This window comes from Theobroma cacao, chromosome 5 (genome assembly GCF_000208745.1).
Source record: "Theobroma cacao cultivar B97-61/B2 chromosome 5, Criollo_cocoa_genome_V2, whole genome shotgun sequence".
Classification (NCBI taxonomy): Eukaryota; Viridiplantae; Streptophyta; class Magnoliopsida; order Malvales; family Malvaceae; genus Theobroma; species Theobroma cacao.
The window spans coordinates 34,730,692-34,748,750 of NC_030854.1; the positions used below are offsets into that span (position 1 = coordinate 34,730,692).

General features: G+C 34.1%; 4 protein-coding genes across 6 annotated transcripts; 1 reads left to right on the top strand and 3 right to left on the bottom strand.

The window, feature by feature from the left end:
- LOC18599873 (50S ribosomal protein L18) lies at positions 252 to 3,616 on the bottom strand. 3 transcript variants are annotated; one of them, XM_018121440.1, is made up of 4 exons: positions 2,115 to 2,338; positions 1,988 to 2,008; positions 1,744 to 1,871; positions 252 to 874 (listed from the first exon to the last, which is right to left on the bottom strand). In XM_018121440.1, exons 3-4 carry the CDS (start codon positions 1,855 to 1,857, stop codon positions 422 to 424), a joined length of 567 nt encoding a protein of 188 aa, XP_017976929.1. In that variant the 5' UTR covers positions 1,858 to 1,871; positions 1,988 to 2,008; positions 2,115 to 2,338; the 3' UTR covers positions 252 to 421. The 3 variants fall into 3 exon arrangements, with proteins under 3 accessions (XP_017976929.1, XP_017976930.1, XP_007030107.1); XM_018121441.1 differs by lacking the exons at positions 1,988 to 2,008; positions 2,115 to 2,338 and adding an exon at positions 3,029 to 3,616; XM_007030045.2 differs by lacking the exon at positions 1,988 to 2,008 and having other exon boundaries at positions 2,115 to 2,337.
- On the bottom strand, positions 3,097 to 8,824 carry LOC18599874. The gene is made up of 3 exons (XM_018121439.1): positions 8,532 to 8,824; positions 7,459 to 7,616; positions 3,097 to 7,359 (listed from the first exon to the last, which is right to left on the bottom strand). The coding sequence occupies exon 3, from the start codon at positions 7,275 to 7,277 to the stop codon at positions 3,639 to 3,641; it is 3,639 nt and encodes a 1,212-aa protein (XP_017976928.1). The 5' UTR covers positions 7,278 to 7,359; positions 7,459 to 7,616; positions 8,532 to 8,824; the 3' UTR covers positions 3,097 to 3,638.
- On the bottom strand, positions 9,455 to 15,442 carry LOC18599875 (bifunctional 3-dehydroquinate dehydratase/shikimate dehydrogenase, chloroplastic). The gene is made up of 11 exons (XM_007030048.2): positions 15,305 to 15,442; positions 14,295 to 14,527; positions 13,650 to 13,755; positions 13,307 to 13,525; positions 12,664 to 13,010; positions 12,094 to 12,157; positions 11,827 to 11,935; positions 11,580 to 11,723; positions 11,004 to 11,152; positions 9,966 to 10,128; positions 9,455 to 9,845 (listed from the first exon to the last, which is right to left on the bottom strand). Exons 1-11 carry the CDS (start codon positions 15,323 to 15,325, stop codon positions 9,802 to 9,804), a joined length of 1,599 nt encoding a protein of 532 aa, XP_007030110.2. The 5' UTR covers positions 15,326 to 15,442; the 3' UTR covers positions 9,455 to 9,801.
- On the top strand, positions 17,202 to 17,352 carry LOC18599876 (wound-induced basic protein). Its single transcript, XM_018121320.1, has one exon. The coding sequence runs from the start codon at positions 17,202 to 17,204 to the stop codon at positions 17,343 to 17,345; it is 144 nt and encodes a 47-aa protein (XP_017976809.1). The 3' UTR covers positions 17,346 to 17,352.

The window sequence follows — 18,059 nt, forward strand, 5'->3', positions numbered from 1 at the left end:
CCTATTTGATTTCAAATAAAAATATACAAACTTGATTTAATGTAATAATAGAATAAAAACTTAATTAAATTTTCTTAAATAATTTAAAAGGTTATTTGAGCATTATGTCAAAAAAATATACTCTTTCACAATGCTATTAAACTTCGTGACAATATAAAAACTGATAGAAAAAGAAAGCATGCTTTAAGTAGATGGTACAAAACTTCGGCTTGTCGTATCATTTGTTTAAAGTCACTGCCGGAACTGGAAAATACAACAAAAGCATAACACTACAGAAAAAGGCATAGAAATGCAACAGTCACATTGTTTTCATACCCTGAATATGGCAGTAATTCAATCATATTCACAAAGCTAAAACAACAGGAAACATCTTCCAGAAGGTTTGAGAAAAGAGCAATATAAAAATTTGAATCCAACGTATTCAGTCAAGATAAACTTTAATATCGATTCCATTATCGATGAGGGACTGAACCACTGCTCTGATTTTTCCTTCAAATTTGTCCCTCTCCCTGGGAGTGTAAGAAGCAGTGTATACATCTGCTTCTCTTGCCCTGTCAGCTAATATCCGCCCGATTGCCAAGCAAGCAGGAATATCTGATCTGGATCTGAGTACGGCTTTAATGTCTTTTGAGTTTGTGCCAGCAACAGCAACCTGCTTACTTGTCACTCTATGAGTAAGCGAAGCAGAAACAAAGCGCTTTGAGATGAAGACGTCAAGTGTAAATGGCTCCATGTAGGCTACAGTCCGTTGTTTAAACGAGACATGTTTGCTTGGATTCTTTGACTTCTTCTCCTTCTTATAAGTGTATGGCCTGCTATTATCATCATCAAGAAAATCCTCTACTCCGAAAAAACTTCTTGGTGCACAATGAACCTGTACAAGGGAAAACAGTGTATACACAGTCAAAAACAATTCCAATTCCTTTATTTTGAGTCAATAAGTCATTGTGATTTCTATACAGTTTGAAGTGACTGTCATCTTTACAAGCTAACGAAGCTACATTTTAGCATTGACTTAATAACTTGAATTCATTGCAGGAAGAGAAAGGGATTGAGAATCTTTACAAACAAGGTTATCGTGATCCAGCAAGGGCTTGATAATTGTATATTCAGTAGTACAGATAAGAAGAAAGGAATGAAGTAGATAGTTTAAGGGAAAAATAACATCATCAAACTGGATTTACATGACATTCTTTCAATTACCAAATCAAATAAATGGAGATGCACGAACAGCTTATGTAAATGCCTTCTCTCATCTGTTCTCTTTTCATCTCGACCATATTTAGACCCCTCCATGCGGGCCATGTTGAATGTTTTGCTGTAAGATTTCCATGCGGAAGAGCTTCCAGTAAGTTCTTAATCACTCCACCCGTTAAGTAACATTACCAGCATCATATATAGCCAACAAACTTTGGCTAATTAAAACAAGACTGAATTGGATTCTGCTGTATGCTAGTAATTTCATACAAGTTGATTCTCAAGCTATAGATCAGCTACCTTTCACTTAAAATTGACCAACTGATTTTTCATTCATCATGCACATAAAGGTCTTGCGAATAACATGTCACAAATAAGATTTCCCATGTTTCCATGTTCTCTGTTCCTTGAAATATCATAAATGGACACAAATTCTGGACATCGATTTGTAATGGGTTTTGGTTCTGATTAACAAATTTCAAAGACAAAAAGACTGGGGTATCCAATAAAAATTCATAAAAATTTACACGAAAGGAAAAAACTTACCTGTCCAGCATGAAAAGAACTTGTGGGCAAGTACAAGCAAGGCAAAAGAAGCTTATCTCCAGAATTTGTAACTACCCTTTCGCTCAAAACCTTCCCTATTGCTTGCCTCAACATCTTACAAACAACACCTGAAAAAAAAAAAAAAAAAAAAGTGAAAACATGAATGGCAAGGACCGTGCAGAGTGTATAAAGAAGCATTATATCGAACAGCTAGAGCGCATTGTTCAAAAATAGTCTAAAACACCTGAAATGAGTGTTGCTCGAACTGTCCAAAAACAAAGTTGAAAAATTGTATGTCAATTTGAAGTATAACAGATAGGTGTTTTTGTAAGAATCAAATCAGAAGGAGTTGGAGAAATAGAGAGCTAAACCTTGTGTTAAGGACAAAGACAAACTGGGAACAACTGCGAAATTGTACAGAGCGAAGTTGCTGCTTCAATCAGTTTTAACTAAGGGTAGTTGAGGCAAACAACAGAATTTGAAAAGTTGAATAAAGGAGGTGGCGTTCCGAGATCGAACTCGGGACCTCTCGTACCCAAAGCGAGTTGAGTAACAATAAGACGTTGGCGTTGGAACAACTTTTAAGCCATGCTAACAATTTAAGTGAACATGATGTAAAGGATTATGATTTTCAACCATTCATAACAACATTATGTAGTTGAAGAGTTACTTCCGCAGTGCAAAAACCAAGCACCATGCCAGTTTCAACATTTCATGCAAACGACCCATAAGAGGAGACTAACTTTAGCTGTGTTTGGCTGATTGATTCCATAGCTTTGTTACACAAGGAAAGTAACAATGTTTCTGTCCCTTTGTCCGTTCGTTCAAGTACCAGGGAAGCAACAGTGTCAGGCTATACATAGTCCTTGGTTCTTGAAACTAGTTAAACCCATTATTCATGGTTTATACTGGAGCCAGTAATCATTGTAGGACAAAAGAGGTTTTCTGGTGAATGGTGACAAACCTACTCCAAAAAAAAAATCTCTCTTTGGACCAAAATATCAGAATAACAGTACCAGTTTCACAATGATATGAACAGAGATCATCTAGTAAAGATTTTAGCCTCTTCCACAATAAAACTGTCTTGTTTCAGGAGGTAAAAATGTACTCTCAAATTTTTCCAGGCGACATAAGTGATTTGTTTCAATTTAAAATGGAAATGATGAAGCTAACACCTGAGGTAGGAGAAAAACAAAAACAAAATCCTTTAATGCTCAGAAGACATTCAATAGTAGAACATGATTAGAAAAACCAAAACAAACATAAAGAAAGACCAAATGATTACCCAAAGAGAAGCTGCATGGTCAACTCTGATGCAGATATAAGAATTCATCATCACTGCAAGTTTGCAACTAAAGATCATAGATTTGCATTAGTTCGCTTTCCGGAAGACTACATCAAATTTTGGCCAAAACAAAATGGTTAATGGTTAAGGCCATGCATGGTTTCCAACACACGGGGGCAAAATCAATTTGTCAAGTTTCTTCTAGGTTCTTTCCAGTTTCTCCCATGGTCCATACTCAAAAGCTCTTGGTTATACTAAGGTGAGGGAATTAATTATACAACAAACACTATAGCATATCACTCTAAACAAATAAGAAAACCAGGAATGAACAAGGGATCAAGCTCCCAATAGCCTCTCTAGTGACTATCTTCTCCTCTGTGCTGGAAAGCTGGAATTTGATGAGAAAATCTAGCAAACTCAGTCTCAGAAAATTCAATATCACCTGCTGTAGACCTCTGACTTCTTGGAGCCCTAAAAACTGATTTAGATCCAATTACACATGACAGAACCACAACATTTTGCTCTTTTCACTCTCTTCCAACACTTCCACAATGTCACATACACCCTTACCCAGGTTTGAATCTGCATAATTCCAACTCTTGTATACTGCCTAAACCTCCTCCTTTGTAGTATAAATTTTGTACCTATTCTTTCCAATGGGTTCAGCTCTTAATCGATGAGAGACAACATCACAGGAGACAACTTTGGTTTGACTACCTTTAACTTTAAATATCCCACAAGAAGGGGGCAGTTCCAAGTCTTTGGGCCTTGAGCACATCTCCAGCAGTGTCACATGCAATCTGAAATCAGGGGTGGATTCAATCTTCTTAACTTGAGCATAGTCCTCAGGCATTCCATCCCTATTATACAATGCCCAGATCTGATCAACCTCAAATTTGTCCTCAAATTTTTCCCTCTTAAACTTGTAGCACTCTGATTTTGAAGTTCTGTGAGCTGAAGACACACGTGTAGAGACACTAGAGCTTTTAGTAACACCAATTGTGCTACCATCCCTCTCACTTAAATGCACATCACCCAAAGGCGGACTGAAGGAAGCACTTCCCTGTGTATTACTTACTTGACTGCCTTTTCTGCTCAAATCTCTTGGTGACCTTCGAGGTTTTAAGCAATCTGTAGTGAGATCATTTTTCTTGCACTTGTTTGGGGTGTTAACCTTCTGATCACCTGTGTCACCTGAAGTAGAACTCTCTTTGGGCTGAGTGAAGTTGGAATCATGTACGTCTCTGACACTATCATCCTCTTGACTGCCTCTTCTGTTCAAATCTCTTGGGGACCTTCGAGATTTTAAGCAATCTGTAGTGAGATCGTTTTTCTTGCACTTGTTTGGGGTGTTAATCTTCTGATCACCTGTGTCACCTGAAGTACAACTTTCTTTGGGTTGAGTGAACTTAAAATCACGCATGTCTCTAACACTATCATCCTCTTGACTGCCTTTTCTGCTCAAATCTCTTGATGAGGTTCGAGGTTTTAAGCAATCTGTAGTGAGATCATTTTTCTTGCACTTGTTTGGGGCGTTAATCTTCTGATCACCAGTGTCACCAGAAGTACAACTTTCTTTGGGCTGATTGAAGTTGGAATCACATACGTCTTTGACAGCATCATTCACTTGACTGACCTTTTTTCTCAAATCTCTTGGTGACCTTCGAGGTTTTAAGCAATCTGTATTGAGATCATTTTTCTTACACTTGTTTGGGGTGTTAATCTTCTGATCACCTGTGTCACCTGAAGTACAACTTTCTTTGTGCTGAGTGAGGTTGCACTCATGTATGTCTTTGATACTATCATCCTCCTTACCATGATCCTTGCGCATACGACTTGATGCCCTTGTAGATCTTCTGAATGGAGAGGCTTCTCTCTCAATGTCACTTTTGTCATTCTTCATTGGAGTGAGATTCTCCTCTGAATCTATCGTAGCTTTCGCTTGATTTTGAGGAAACTTAGGACAAGAAAAATTTGCTTCATTATCTTGGTAATGATTACCCAGCTTCATATCACCAGGATCAACCAGCTCATCAAGGTTGGTAGGAAGAGAAGCAGGATCCAACTCAAATGATCCCAGAGGAACACCTTCTCTTTCCTTGCCAGTCATTCTGCATGAGGGAATTCGATGTGAAAATCTATATAGCTCCTGTGGTGACACCTGAAATGAGATAACCCCATCTCGTTCAGTTTGTCGAAAGATACTGACAAACCCTTTGACTTTGCCCAAATGAGCAACCCCAATTCCAATTTCCTCATCAAAATCAGTGAGAACCTCCACAAAATCATACTGGTATGGCGGTTTATGCTTTTCTGGCTCTGAAGCCCATTTCACATCCCAATCTCTATAGAGAGCCCAAGTTTCCCCTTTTTTTGGATACACCAAGAAAGAGCATTTACCAAAAGATTTTATAGGATCAATCCGATGAGAGAACATTAGACGATCTACACATCCCTCTGAGGACCCATTGCAGTACTTACCACAAGAAACAGGCAGATCCAGATCAACCCAATTCTGCTGATTCTCCTCATCTGGGTTAGGTTCTAGCCAAGTGATTCGTAGCTTGAAACCAGGAGTGAACACCTTCTTGACCCGTGCATAAAATCTTGGCATGCCATCCAATGTATCATATATGGCCCATACTTGATTAACAGCAAAACAGTTCTCCGCCCTGTGCTTCTCAAAATCACTGAAATCTGGATCAGGATATTCGAGCACCTGGGGACAAGGATTCACATTTTTACTTGATCCAGAACCACCATCAACCTGGGACACTTCATTATTGTTGTCAAATACGACAGGTTCCTCTTCCTTCCCTTCAGACTCTCCAGTTTTCCGCTTCTTGTTTGGGATGGTGCCTTCAGGAGAGGCACTTGCTTTTTGTTTGACTTCTTTCTGACATACATCTACAGCAGCAGTAGGACCAACTGAATTATCCTTTTTGGACACACTGTCATCAACCTTTTCATCATTAGCATTAGGTGTTGTGGTTACCTTGGATCTTTTATAAGGAGAGCTTACAAAATCATCATCATCACTCAACTTTTCCTCATAAGAAACATGTCGTTTTTCCCTTGAAGACCTCCTAGGCCGATGACCTCCATTCACTTTTGAATTCATTCTAGTGTTATTACCACAATCTTCATGACTAACCATATCTTCAACTTCATTTCCATGGCTAGTCTCACAACTTTCATCAGATTCCTCCATTGACTTCCTCCCTCTCTTCTTCGTGGCATTTCTTGAAGCTCCTGACCCCTTGGTCTTTGCTGCATTTGGCTTAGGTATTTCAACACCTTTCTTTCCATCTCTCACATTTGAAAACCCATCTACTTTCTGTTCAGCTGAAAAACCCTTATGAGGCTGGTGCATTTGAACACCTACTTTCTCTTGTTTCTTAGAATCACCAACCGGAACTGAGCTTCGTGCCTTTGAAATAGGATCTGACCCTGCATATCCATGAGGAAAGTGGACACCAGAAGGCTTGCCACCATTGCATTGCGAAGATACTTTACAAGGGCCCTGATTTGGAACTTCTTTCTGATTGGAGAACTGGTTCCCAGGGTATCCTCGTGACAAACCTTGAGGACCCAAGTCACGGGCAATAAAGGAAGTTCCACAAGTTGGACAATGTAACAATCTGTTTACAAAATCTTTGTGGTACTGGTACTTAATACCACAAGCACTGCAGAATGTCCAAAACGTTAAATGTTGTGCCTGCTGATAGGAATACGAAGCTGTGAATTTTGAAGAACCATTTTGGTAATTGTTTGTAGACCCATACTGACTATTGAAGGACGAGGCCCTATTTGATTGGTGAGTAGTTGGCTTTGGTGCAGTTCTTGCTGAGATTCTACACTTCATATCATATTGAGAACGTCTCATTTGGTCTGTAAGTATCCTGTTTGCTTCCCCAATCAACTTGAAAGCAGCCTCAGCACCAGCAAATTTATTCTTGTCTGGATGAAGCAATAAAGCAAGCTTTCTGTACTGCTTCTTGATGGAAATCTCATCAGCTGATTGTTCAATCTGAAGAATCCCATACCAATCCATTTCTGACCCATATAGTTTGCATTTTGCACAACAATGAACATTACATACTGTCAAAAATTGTGATATGTTCTCAAGTTCAGGGAACAACTTCTGGGCCTTCAATGCAAACTTCTTTGCACCCTCAAAATCACCATTTTGCATCTTCTGTTCAGCAATTCCCTTCGCTCTGACAGCCTCCTCTTTGTTACACTCCATAATTGATAGGATTTCAAGATCAAATGCAGAGATTTTCAGAACCTATCTATCCATTTTCCAACTATCATCCAAAATCTGCAACCTGCACCAATGCAACCCAAACAAATTTAATCAAATATATCAACCAATTCTCCATCTAAAACCTAAAACAAAAGCTGAAATAACTCAACCAGACACCCACCATTTATAGCATCAACTACCAAAAGATCTTCTGGACTCAGCACATCCAGTTAAAAAGTGAGATGCAAAGGACCAGCCTTTCACCACCTAACAATTCCAAGCAGCCATGCTCAAGTAAAATCCCAATATCGCAGAAGCCAAGAATCCAAATTTCAAAGACTGCAATGTAATTCGAAAGATAACAAACAAAACCATTAGTAAATAGAACTAACCAGATCACAATGTCAAGGAATCTATAAACTACATGTCAATCAAAATATAATGGCTAAAATAATAGAAAATTCAATCCTAAAATAGCAAGGGATCAAATTTCTTGATCAAAAAATGGACACTTAATCATTACAATCAATTATATTAACAAGAAATCAAGTTACACTTTAAAAGGATCAAAAAGGAGAAAACCCAATAAGAAAAAAAGGGAAAAACACACACATTACAAGTATAAATTATGCTTAGTAGTTGGAACATTTTAGAAAAAAGAGACAAGTGAAGCAGCAAAACCAAAACTTTGAGTCTTAACATGCACTTATCTATTGCCACCAAAGAAAAAAAACCAAGCAATACAAAAAAGCTAGTTAATTTGATTAATTCTTACCAACTTGAATACAATGTTAAAAACAGGCACCCTAAACTTCTTCTCCAGTTACCCATTTTCTCGGGAACCAAACAAACCCCCACACCCCCCCACACCCACAGAAACCTTAACTCCATAACCAAAAAAATACATAAAAGATCCCAAACAGCAAAACGAAACGCCATTTAACCATACAACACTAACAAACAATATAAATAAAGATAAAACAAAAAAAAACCCAACAAATTTAGCAAAACATAAAAGTAAAATGGCAAACAAATAAAACAACCCCAGATTGAAGAAAGGAAGCTTAAACAATTAAAAAAAAAAAAAAGCAGCCCTACCCACAAAACCCATATGCAGGACACTTCGAAAATCATCAAAAACACAAAGATCATACATTAGAAACAAGAAGAGAACCCCACAAAAAACTAACATTTCAAACGTAGTAGTAATAATAAACATGAGATACAAAAAATTGCCATTCTTTTTTCTCTTACTTGGAGTGGAGCAAGTGGCTGTTTACAGTGAGAGGGAACAACAAAGATAAACAAAATGGAAGGAGAAGAGGAGAAGAGGGAAAAAATATTGGGTTCGGAGGGAAAGTGAGGGGAAAAGAGGGAGACCCTTGGATTTGCCTGAAATTTTTTTAAGAGTCTACCCCCTAAAATCTTTTTCTTTTTAATTTTAAACACTCTGTTTTTGTAACATATTGGGGTAACCGACTTCGAACTTTTTTTTTTTTAATGATTTTTGTTCATTTTGTTTGGAGACCAAACCCTAATTTAAAAGGAAGCCCTTAGAGAAAGAGATCACAAAATTTTAAATGACACTTTTTTTTTATTTACTTGTCATTGCGATGATCACAAATTGGGCCTTGGTCCTAATTTCTGTTTTCTATTGGGCTTAATTAAGGCCCATTTAGATTTTGATAAATTTATATAACATTTTTAAATTGGATTATAATAATTTAATTTGATTAATTAAATTTTTTTATAATTGGAGGAGAAAAAATTCAAACTCTTCTTTTTAAGTAGGAGATCATACACCAACCAATAAATATATAAAACTTTGAGTATTATGGTTGTTAAAATGATTTATAATAAATAATTTTAAATTAATTTACTTTTACAAAAATTAAAAATAAAAGGTTAAAATTATGGACAATTATTATTATTATTGTTGTATGAATTATTAAAAAGTAAAGTGAAAATATTTCATTAAATGAATATATATATATATATATATATATATATATATATAATATATACTTAAATCATCCTCCAACAAGGGTTAATAATTGATCATATCATATTATGGGAAAAAGGGTTTTTGGTAAGTAAATATTAAAATAAGCGAACCCTCCAGAGAAAATAAAAAAAGGATGTATAAGGAAGGAAGGACAAGAATTCATCTTGCAATCTGAAGATCTTATGCAGTCACCATTGTGACTCACAAAATGAAAACAGATTCATTCCACCCTCAAAAGTTAATGACCAAACTAAAACAACAAACCTTGTCCATGAATAAGGGCTTCACAGCCTTTGACTACATGAATCCTTTTCCATGGTTTTGATCTTGCTACTGATACATTGTAGCAACCTAACAAGTAACATGATGCTTGAGACTGATAAATTTGAAGATTTTCAAAAATAAAATGGAAATGAATTAGTATAGCAGAACGTGTCAACAGCTACAATGAAAAGAATTAGTTATAAGGGGATAATTTAGGTCCAGCTGCAACAAGAGTTTCACTAAGCTAACTCCTTGTTATGTATTTCTTGCCAGGACATCCCTAATGAGTCGTTTTGGTGCTGCAATAGATAAATGAAACAAAGATCATGAGATGGAAAGAAAGACTATGCATAGATTAGTAGAAAAAGAATTTGGGGTAGAGAATTCTTGAATCCGGTCAATCATCGGCTTCCTCTTACCAGGCAAACCAGTGAACATCTCAAACTGTACAAATGCTTGATTGATGAACATCTCTGCTCCATATACAATAGTGGCTCCAGACTCCTGTGCTTCTCTTAGGAGTCTGGTTAACTTTGGAGTGCAAACGGCATCAAAGACCAATGAGTAGTGTTTCAAAGCTTCCTGGCGGGGAAAGAGAGAGACTTGTGTCAACTCACTTTTGGCAAATGAGAAGTTACTCTTTACATGTGGATAGCCGATTACAGCGATTACAGTTCATGTGAATTAAATTCTTAAAATTAGCATAGATTAGTGACGATGATCACCTTTTTCTTGATTAATACAAAGAAAAAGAACAATGGCAATACCCTAAAAATCACAAAATTCCTATCCAAGCTCTCAACAATCAAAGGAATACACCCATACAGTATTATATAGTAATATATCAAGTATCAACTATAAGTATGTATACAGTCATCTATAAGTGAAAGGAAATCATGCTTCAAAACATACACTCGTAAGAAACTGATTTCCAGATGTTTCAAAATGGTTGAAATAAATTAAAATGCCTTTTACTAGAGGAAAACTGATTAAACTTCTGAAAAAGAAGGAAAGGCTTTTATGCATCTGAAGTGACTGTTTGGTGAAAGGATAAAATGCAATCAGTTCAAAGAATATGAAGTCATAAGTGGCTAATCTTCCACTTTCCGATTTTGATGTCCCAAATAGATAATCGAGGAAGAGTGGATAGAGAAAAGATGTTATTCTTAAGCCTCTAAAGTTGAAGGGTAGGCCTCTGAAGTAAAACAGTTAAATTTACTGAATCAGAATAGTGAAGAGGGAATGCATTAACAGCTATGTAAATTGAATGGTTTTGTTGTTTCTGAAAAGGGAAATGTCTAAATCCAAACCTGATGAGGCTGTTCCAATTTCAGGTCTAAAATGAATCGGAGGAGATTGCTACTAAGCAACAGATCTATTCAAAATGAACATATTTATCCTTTTGTCAGGCATTCATGAGAACTGTGTAATGAAAACAAAAATGAAGGGAGGTAAACCTTGGATACTGGTGTCTCATCAATTTTTGGTTTCATTCCAACAGATGTAGTATTAACAAGGATCATTCCTTCTTCTGGATGGAATTCATTTAACTCAGAAAGAGTAATTGCTTGTCCTCCAACTTTGCTAGCAAGTTCTTTGGCTTTGTCTGCCAGTAAGAAGAAAACACAGTCATCCTTTAGTTGCCAATGAGAAACAAACCACTAATCACACAATTAAAGATGCCAAACAAGGACCTAGACACATGTAGTCTCAGGCATGAAAGTTGACAAAAAGAAGATTTTGCATTCAATTCATCTCTAAAAATTAAAATTCATGACAGCTTAATGAGTGAGAAAAAGATAGATGAAAAGAATGAACTGTTATCAACGTTTCAACGTAATATCATTGCACCAAGAGTTTTAACCTATTAAGCATCTGCCCACCAAAATTCTTAGATGTTTCATAGTATATTAGGCAAAGAAAGCATTGCACCACGTTGTCAATATACTAATATACTAATATACTGAAAGGCAAAAAATTTCATCCTAATCATGTCATATAACATAATGATATAACTATTTGAAGATCCTTACCATATGTACGGTTGGCAACCACCACTCTAGCTCCTTTTTCATATCCTCCATAAGCAATTGCCTTTCCAGCACCACCAGCTCCAATTACAACAAATATTTGACCAGCCAAAGGGGAACCAGACGCAGGTGTTGCACCACTGGTTGCTGCAAAGAAGGGGACAAAAAGGCAGGTCTAAACATCACATTAGGAAAGGACGGAAGAAAAGGTGCATAAACAGAATGTTGAATAGCTTGTAAAGGCATTAACCTCTTAATCCCTCTTCAATAGCTGCAATAGCTCCAAGGTAGTCAATATTGTAACCAAATAATTTGCCATCAGTTGGTCTCCTGATCATGCAACTAATTGCTCCTATTGACTGTAAAGATTTAGATTAAAAAAAATGAAAAATCAAACAAGCTTACCTGATATGATAAAGCAACACCTTTGTCAATATATTAAGACTGAAATTTCTTGTGAGGTAATGGCTTGGGAAACACATTAAGTAACACTCTGAAGTCAGAGTGGACCAAATACCTCGGCAATGGGATCAACCTCATCACAGCATTTAAGTCCAGCCTCCTTGTGAGGAATAGTATAGCTGCATTTTGGAATAGACAACTATTACTTGTGTTGACAAAGAGACTAACTCCTGAAATTCCAAGGATTTTTGGGAAAAAGGAAGCATAATAGAAGTGCATTATACCCTCTAAACCATACATCATAAATGCATTTATTCAGGAAATCTCTATCACATCAACCTCATGAATCTTTGAACTTTCTGAAATCTTTCCAACATTAATTTACAATTGAACTGTACAGGACTTGCAAAAGATAAATATCTATTGATAATGATATTAGGCTTTGAATTGACTTCTATAAGTCTTCGATTTTTTTCTCCAGCAATTGAAGTCTAAATTTTATTCAGAGACTGCCAACTTGCTCATGAACACAAAAAAGTTTATACCCCGGATTATCAGGCAGAGAAATAACCATTTTCAAAGCATGTTGTAGGAGACTCAATACAAATACTTATTATCAACAGGACACTGAAAAAAGAGTACTATACTTATAGTAACCTGTCAAGCCTCCCAGAGTAGATTTTACCTGTATCCAGCAAAATCAGGGGATGAATAAGTGGTGATAAAGTTTGAGACATTGTCAACCAACAAAGGTAGATATATTCCATTGAAACCGGTGGATTTAAATGCTGCATTGTAAAGGTGAGGACTTTTGCTGTGATCAATAGGATTTCCAATAACACCATGTACTTTGGTATCAGGTCCAATATGCCTCATATTGTATAAATCCAACAATTCCTTCACAGTTGGTTGCCCAGGGGCTGATATTACTCCTTCCTCAAGTGTACCAAAAGTAAGAAATCCCCCAAATTTTGCAGCAAGGATCCTTGACATCAAACCCCTCTCACCCATAACAAGTCCTATCATTGGCACCTACAGATTCAACTGAAATGTCATTTTTAATGTAGAAAAGAATTGAAGAACACAAAAAGAAACAAAAAAAAAAAAAAGGAGAGTTTTGGCATTTGCTCCAAATAAAATAGAACAGGAGGCGTTGCAATTGTAATTGAATATGGGAGCTCATACATTTATCTTCCATTGTCCAATACTCAAAGGTTATTGCTATATGTCAGTGTTTCTGGTAGTACACAGTAAAATCTAATAAAAGTGAAAGACAACATAAAGTTTGTAAGAACAAATTCAAAAAGTATAAATTGTAAATTACTTACTTGAGAGTGCACAAGTACTTGAAACAATCGAGCATTGTCTATGATGTCTAAGGCAGTTGTTGCTATCTTCACTATGTCAGCTCCAGTAGCCTGTATTCTCGCCACAAGGTCACCTAATTCCTCAACAGATGGAGTACTTTCATAGTTGTGTGAAGAAACTATAATTTTGACATTTTCAGGCCTATCCCTTGGAAGAGAACTGAAGAAGTCATGAGCAACCTTCAAGAGTCAAAATGGAAATTTTCTTAAATGATTCCACCAAATGAACAAGTAAATCGAATTTAAGAATGCAAGCAATAACTATGACAACATTGTCGTAGAGCATAGCATTTGAGTGACCAACCTTAAGCTCAATATCAATGTAATTTGCTCCCAATTCCATGGCTAGACGTAATGCTTCTTGCCGCTTGCTTTCATCACCATCATATCGACCACCTTCCCATCTTGGCCTAAAAGTGCATTATCCATAAAAGGGGTACGTAAATATGGAAGATATCAAATGTGGCAATCACACTTTGATAGTTTATGAATAGTTGGGTGCTTTTACATAATTAGCTTAGTGAACTTATTGAATCTGACTAATGTTTGAAAGAAACCAAGTTGCTTATGAGCATAAAAAGAATGATGTAGATGATCAGGCTTTAAACTTGATTTTAAACTCTTCCTACTCGAAGAAGTTTTGCTTCTTATCTTTAACTTCAATATAATTTGGCATAAGACAGAAATTAGACCACTCATTCAGTCTAATTACTATTTGGTTCAATCAAGTTGAGCTCTTCATTACTACCAAAAAGAAACAAAAAAAAAAAAAGACCTGACAAACTTAAGTATCATTCCTTTTTATCTCAAATTAGTTCATGCAACCAAAAGAACATTAGTCTAAGCTCAATTTACCTTTCCAACCAGAACATAGATAAAGCAAATTTACCGAAATATCATGGATAACAGATGCGACCATTTTTATTTCCTTCAATGGATAATTCAGTACCTGAAGGTGACAAGAGTTGGCAAAGGAGCTTGTTTGATTAAGATATCAAGATCTTGTTTAGGAATAAAGTTCTTCAAGAAATCCACGCGAATCTCAACAAGATCACCGCCAAGTTCCTTTGCCTTTCGCATCTTAACCAGCATCTCTTCAACAGATTCTGCCATTATTGGCACACAAATTAATGTCGAATTCCTTTGAGCTCCATCACCAATTTGAAAATCTGTGATCGGCAACTAAAAAAATACCAAAAAGAAGTCAGACAAAACAGTGCACTCAATGACAAAGCAAAGATTTTTTGACACAGTTAAACTAGTTCAGAATCAAATATAACAAAATGACCCAAGAAAATAAAACATTTTTGAAGCTTATATATGTCTTTCTGAATTTAACCAGAAAAGAAATCAGAATTATATATGATGCAAATGCAGGCATGAGATGCTTTAATCTGGCAGCTAAGGAAATTGACCAAGTAAACCAAAATGAAATCAAGGAAACCAAAAAGCATATCAAAATCTAAAGCAGAATAAAAACTTAAAGCCAATTAAGCTAAGTTCATAAAACCAGCATCCAGTGATCCAGTAAGGAAAAGGAAAGAAAAAAGTTGTAAAGTTTGTATTTTCCATCCTATGCAATTTCAAATCACTAAAAACCAATCAAAACACAAAAAAAGAAAAAAAAGAAATTACTTTCTCAACACAATCAGAAGATCAAGGGTACTTCTCTTTCATTTCCAAAAATTGGAAGCAATTAGAACTTTTCAAGGTGGCCTGAAAAGTAAGAAACTTCTACGAAAGACTAAAGAAGAAACCATTAAATCAATATCCAAGAACAACCCAGAACTTCATTTCTCTTCCTCCTTTTCCTTTGTCCCCAACATCCAAACTGGTGATCATCAAAGAAAACTAAAGAACACTTCAAAACCGGAACTTCCTTTTGCTTTTTACCCAACTTCGTAACGAAAAAAAAAACCAGAAAGAAACTGAGAGAAAGAACAAGAAAAAGATTGTTACCGTAGAGCTTTCAAAAGCCATGGCTTTGAGACTTTGGTGAGCTGGAGGCAGAGAAGAAACCCAAGAAGGTAGTGAGCTTTCTCTCGTTCTTTCTATGGAGTCATGGTTTGGTGGGGGGTGAGTTACGTGTAGCTTTTCTTCTTTTTATTATTCGTATCGGTTTTAGCGAACAAAAAATAATTGCGTAAAACTGTCACCTTTCGAGCTAGGTGAAGGCGGCCCTCGCCCATATTGGTTACGTAGGTGAGCGTTGACATGATAATTTTGAACGCATGTTAATACGACACGAGTTAAATAAATTTTAAATTCAATTTTAAAGTGTTTTGTATTTAATTATATTTGATATATTAAGATAGAAAAATTTTTATATCTTAATATGTCTGAAATGATAAACACATTTAAATATGTTTACTTAATCGTATTATCGTGTTTGTTTAATCATGTTATCGTGTTTAAATGTATATACGTGACACATTTATTAACTTATTAAAAATTAATAATTAAAAATTATTTTAATTTTATATAAATAATTTTAAATAATTTTTTTAATAATTTTTTTAATTTTATAAAAAATATAATGTAATTATACATACTCAACTCTAATTTTTAACTTTTGGTGATTATTTGATATTATTTTTATTTTTATTTTTTTATAATTATTTTTATAATTTTAAATTTTAAATTTAAATAATAAAATTATATTTAATTATAAAATTTTTTATTTAATCGTGTTAAACGTGTTAATCGTATTAAACGTGTTAATCGTGTTAAACGTGTTAATCGTATTAAATATGTTAATCATGTTAAACGTGTTAATCGTGTCGTATCGTATTATACGTGTATTAAACGTATACGTGTATGTATTTTAAATTTAAGATATAAATATTAAACGTGTCGTGTTCATGTTTAACCTTAACGTATTTCGTATTTAACACATTTACGACACGTTAACACTAATTGCCAAGTCTAAGTGAGCGTGGCTTCAAAACTGATTTTACCAAATTGTCCTTTCTTTTGGCTCTATTTGGACAAATTAGATAGAAAAGACATACTTCCAATATTTTTGTCAAATTTTGTAATTAGTTGTTATTTTTTATTAAGATAATGAATTTAGTTTTTATATAATAATTTATAAAAATTAAATTTTTATATTTTTTAAAATTGACAATGTCAATATAATTTGTTAAAATTTTTTTGTTATATTGTGATACTGAATTTGTCGTGATAATAATGATGTGACATTTCATAAATGATGTAATAATAATACTGATATAGTATGACCCAATATTAACATGATCTTATGAGTATAGATCTATAATTATTCAACACGAGTTAATGGTTTTAAATAAGATTGTAAAAGAAATAAATTAAAAATATAAATAAGTTTATTTTTCAAGAAAAGTATAAATAAGTTTATATGATTTAGGAAAAGAGTATTGTGAGATAGAGAGTAATTGAATTTCTGTGCTCCATAATTTAAAGTTGTAAAATAAATAAAAAAAAGGTCACTTCATCCTTAACAAATTATTATATTTAATATCACATCAATAAAAAATACCATGTTAGCATAAATAATAAAAAAAATTAATATTGTTAATAATTAGGCTAACATTATCAATTTCAAAAAATATAAAGAATTTAATGTTTATAAATTATTATACAAGAACTAAATCGAGTACTTTGTAAGAATATAGAAACTAATTACATAATTTAACCTACTTATCTAACACTTTAGGTTATAAAAATTGCGTTATTGTGAACAAATAAACGTAGCTAAGATTTACATTCGAACATTTAGCTAATTGGTTAATACATGATCCCTTACTTAAACAGCAAAATACGAATCTCTTCTTTCTCAATTATAAAAAAAAAAAGTTAACTAGGGTTTCCTTTGACAATGATATACGATGTCAATTCTCCTCTCTTTCGCTCATTCCTTAGCCAGAAGGGCAACTCCACTGACAAAAGAAAAATGGAGGAGCAGAAGTGTAAGGAACAGAGACCTAAAGCAAGTGAGAATAAGCCAGTCATGACAGAGTAATTGGTATCTTTTGTTTAATATGTGTTAAAAAGTAAAAAACTCTTACACTCTTAAATTTTAATCGAAATTTTAAACCAATTTATTAATTTTTAAAATAGACATTTCATCTAAAAAATATAAACACAATAAATAGAGATTATGAAAAGATTAAAATACTTATTTTAATTTAAAAAATTATTATTATATATTTAAAAATAAAAATAAAAAGAATGAGTACTAAGGGGAGCAGTTGAGGAGGACCAACAGGTGTTCCTTATTTTTTTGATTTTTTTTAAAAAATATAATAATAGTAATTTTAAAGTTAATAAAAAATATATAATAATTTTTAAAATTAATAAAAGTTAAAATTATTATTTTAATATTACATGACATCAAATTAACAAAAATATTGACGATTAATTAACGGTTAAAATTATGTGTCCAACAAAAGATATTTTTAAAAACGGAGTGTTTATTCAAAAATTAATGTATCTATTTAAAATTTAAATTAAAACTTAAAGAGTTGGAGATATTTTACCTTATATTTTAAGATGGAAGTGATAGTGGATGTTTTAAAATGTTGAGGTAATTGTTATTAATCGAAATATTAATCGAGTTTATTAATTTTTAAAATAAGCAATTTATTCTAAAAATGTAACTATCGTTAATAAAAATTATGAAAGAATTAAAATATTTTTTATTTTTTAATATAAAAATATTATTATATATTTTTTT

Coding starts and splice junctions, on each gene's coding strand:
- LOC18599873 (XM_018121441.1), bottom strand. CDS start 1,857: ATGTTGAGGCAAGCAATAGGGAAGGTTTTGAGCGAAAGGGTAGTTACA. Junction 875..1,743: donor GTTCTTTTCATGCTGGACAG/GTAAGTTTTTTC, acceptor TCCCTTGTACAG/GTTCATTGTGCACCAAGAAG.
- LOC18599874 (XM_018121439.1), bottom strand. CDS start 7,277: ATGGAGTGTAACAAAGAGGAGGCTGTCAGAGCGAAGGGAATTGCTGAA.
- LOC18599875 (XM_007030048.2), bottom strand. CDS start 15,325: ATGGCTTTTGAAAGCTCTACG. Junction 11,936..12,093: donor AGGTTGATCCCATTGCCGAG/GTATTTGGTCCA, acceptor AAATCTTTACAG/TCAATAGGAGCAATTAGTTG. Junction 11,724..11,826: donor TATTGAAGAGGGATTAAGAG/GTTAATGCCTTT, acceptor CCTTCTTTGCAG/CAACCAGTGGTGCAACACCT.
- LOC18599876 (XM_018121320.1), top strand. CDS start 17,202: ATGATATACGATGTCAATTCTCCTCTCTTTCGCTCATTCCTTAGCCAG.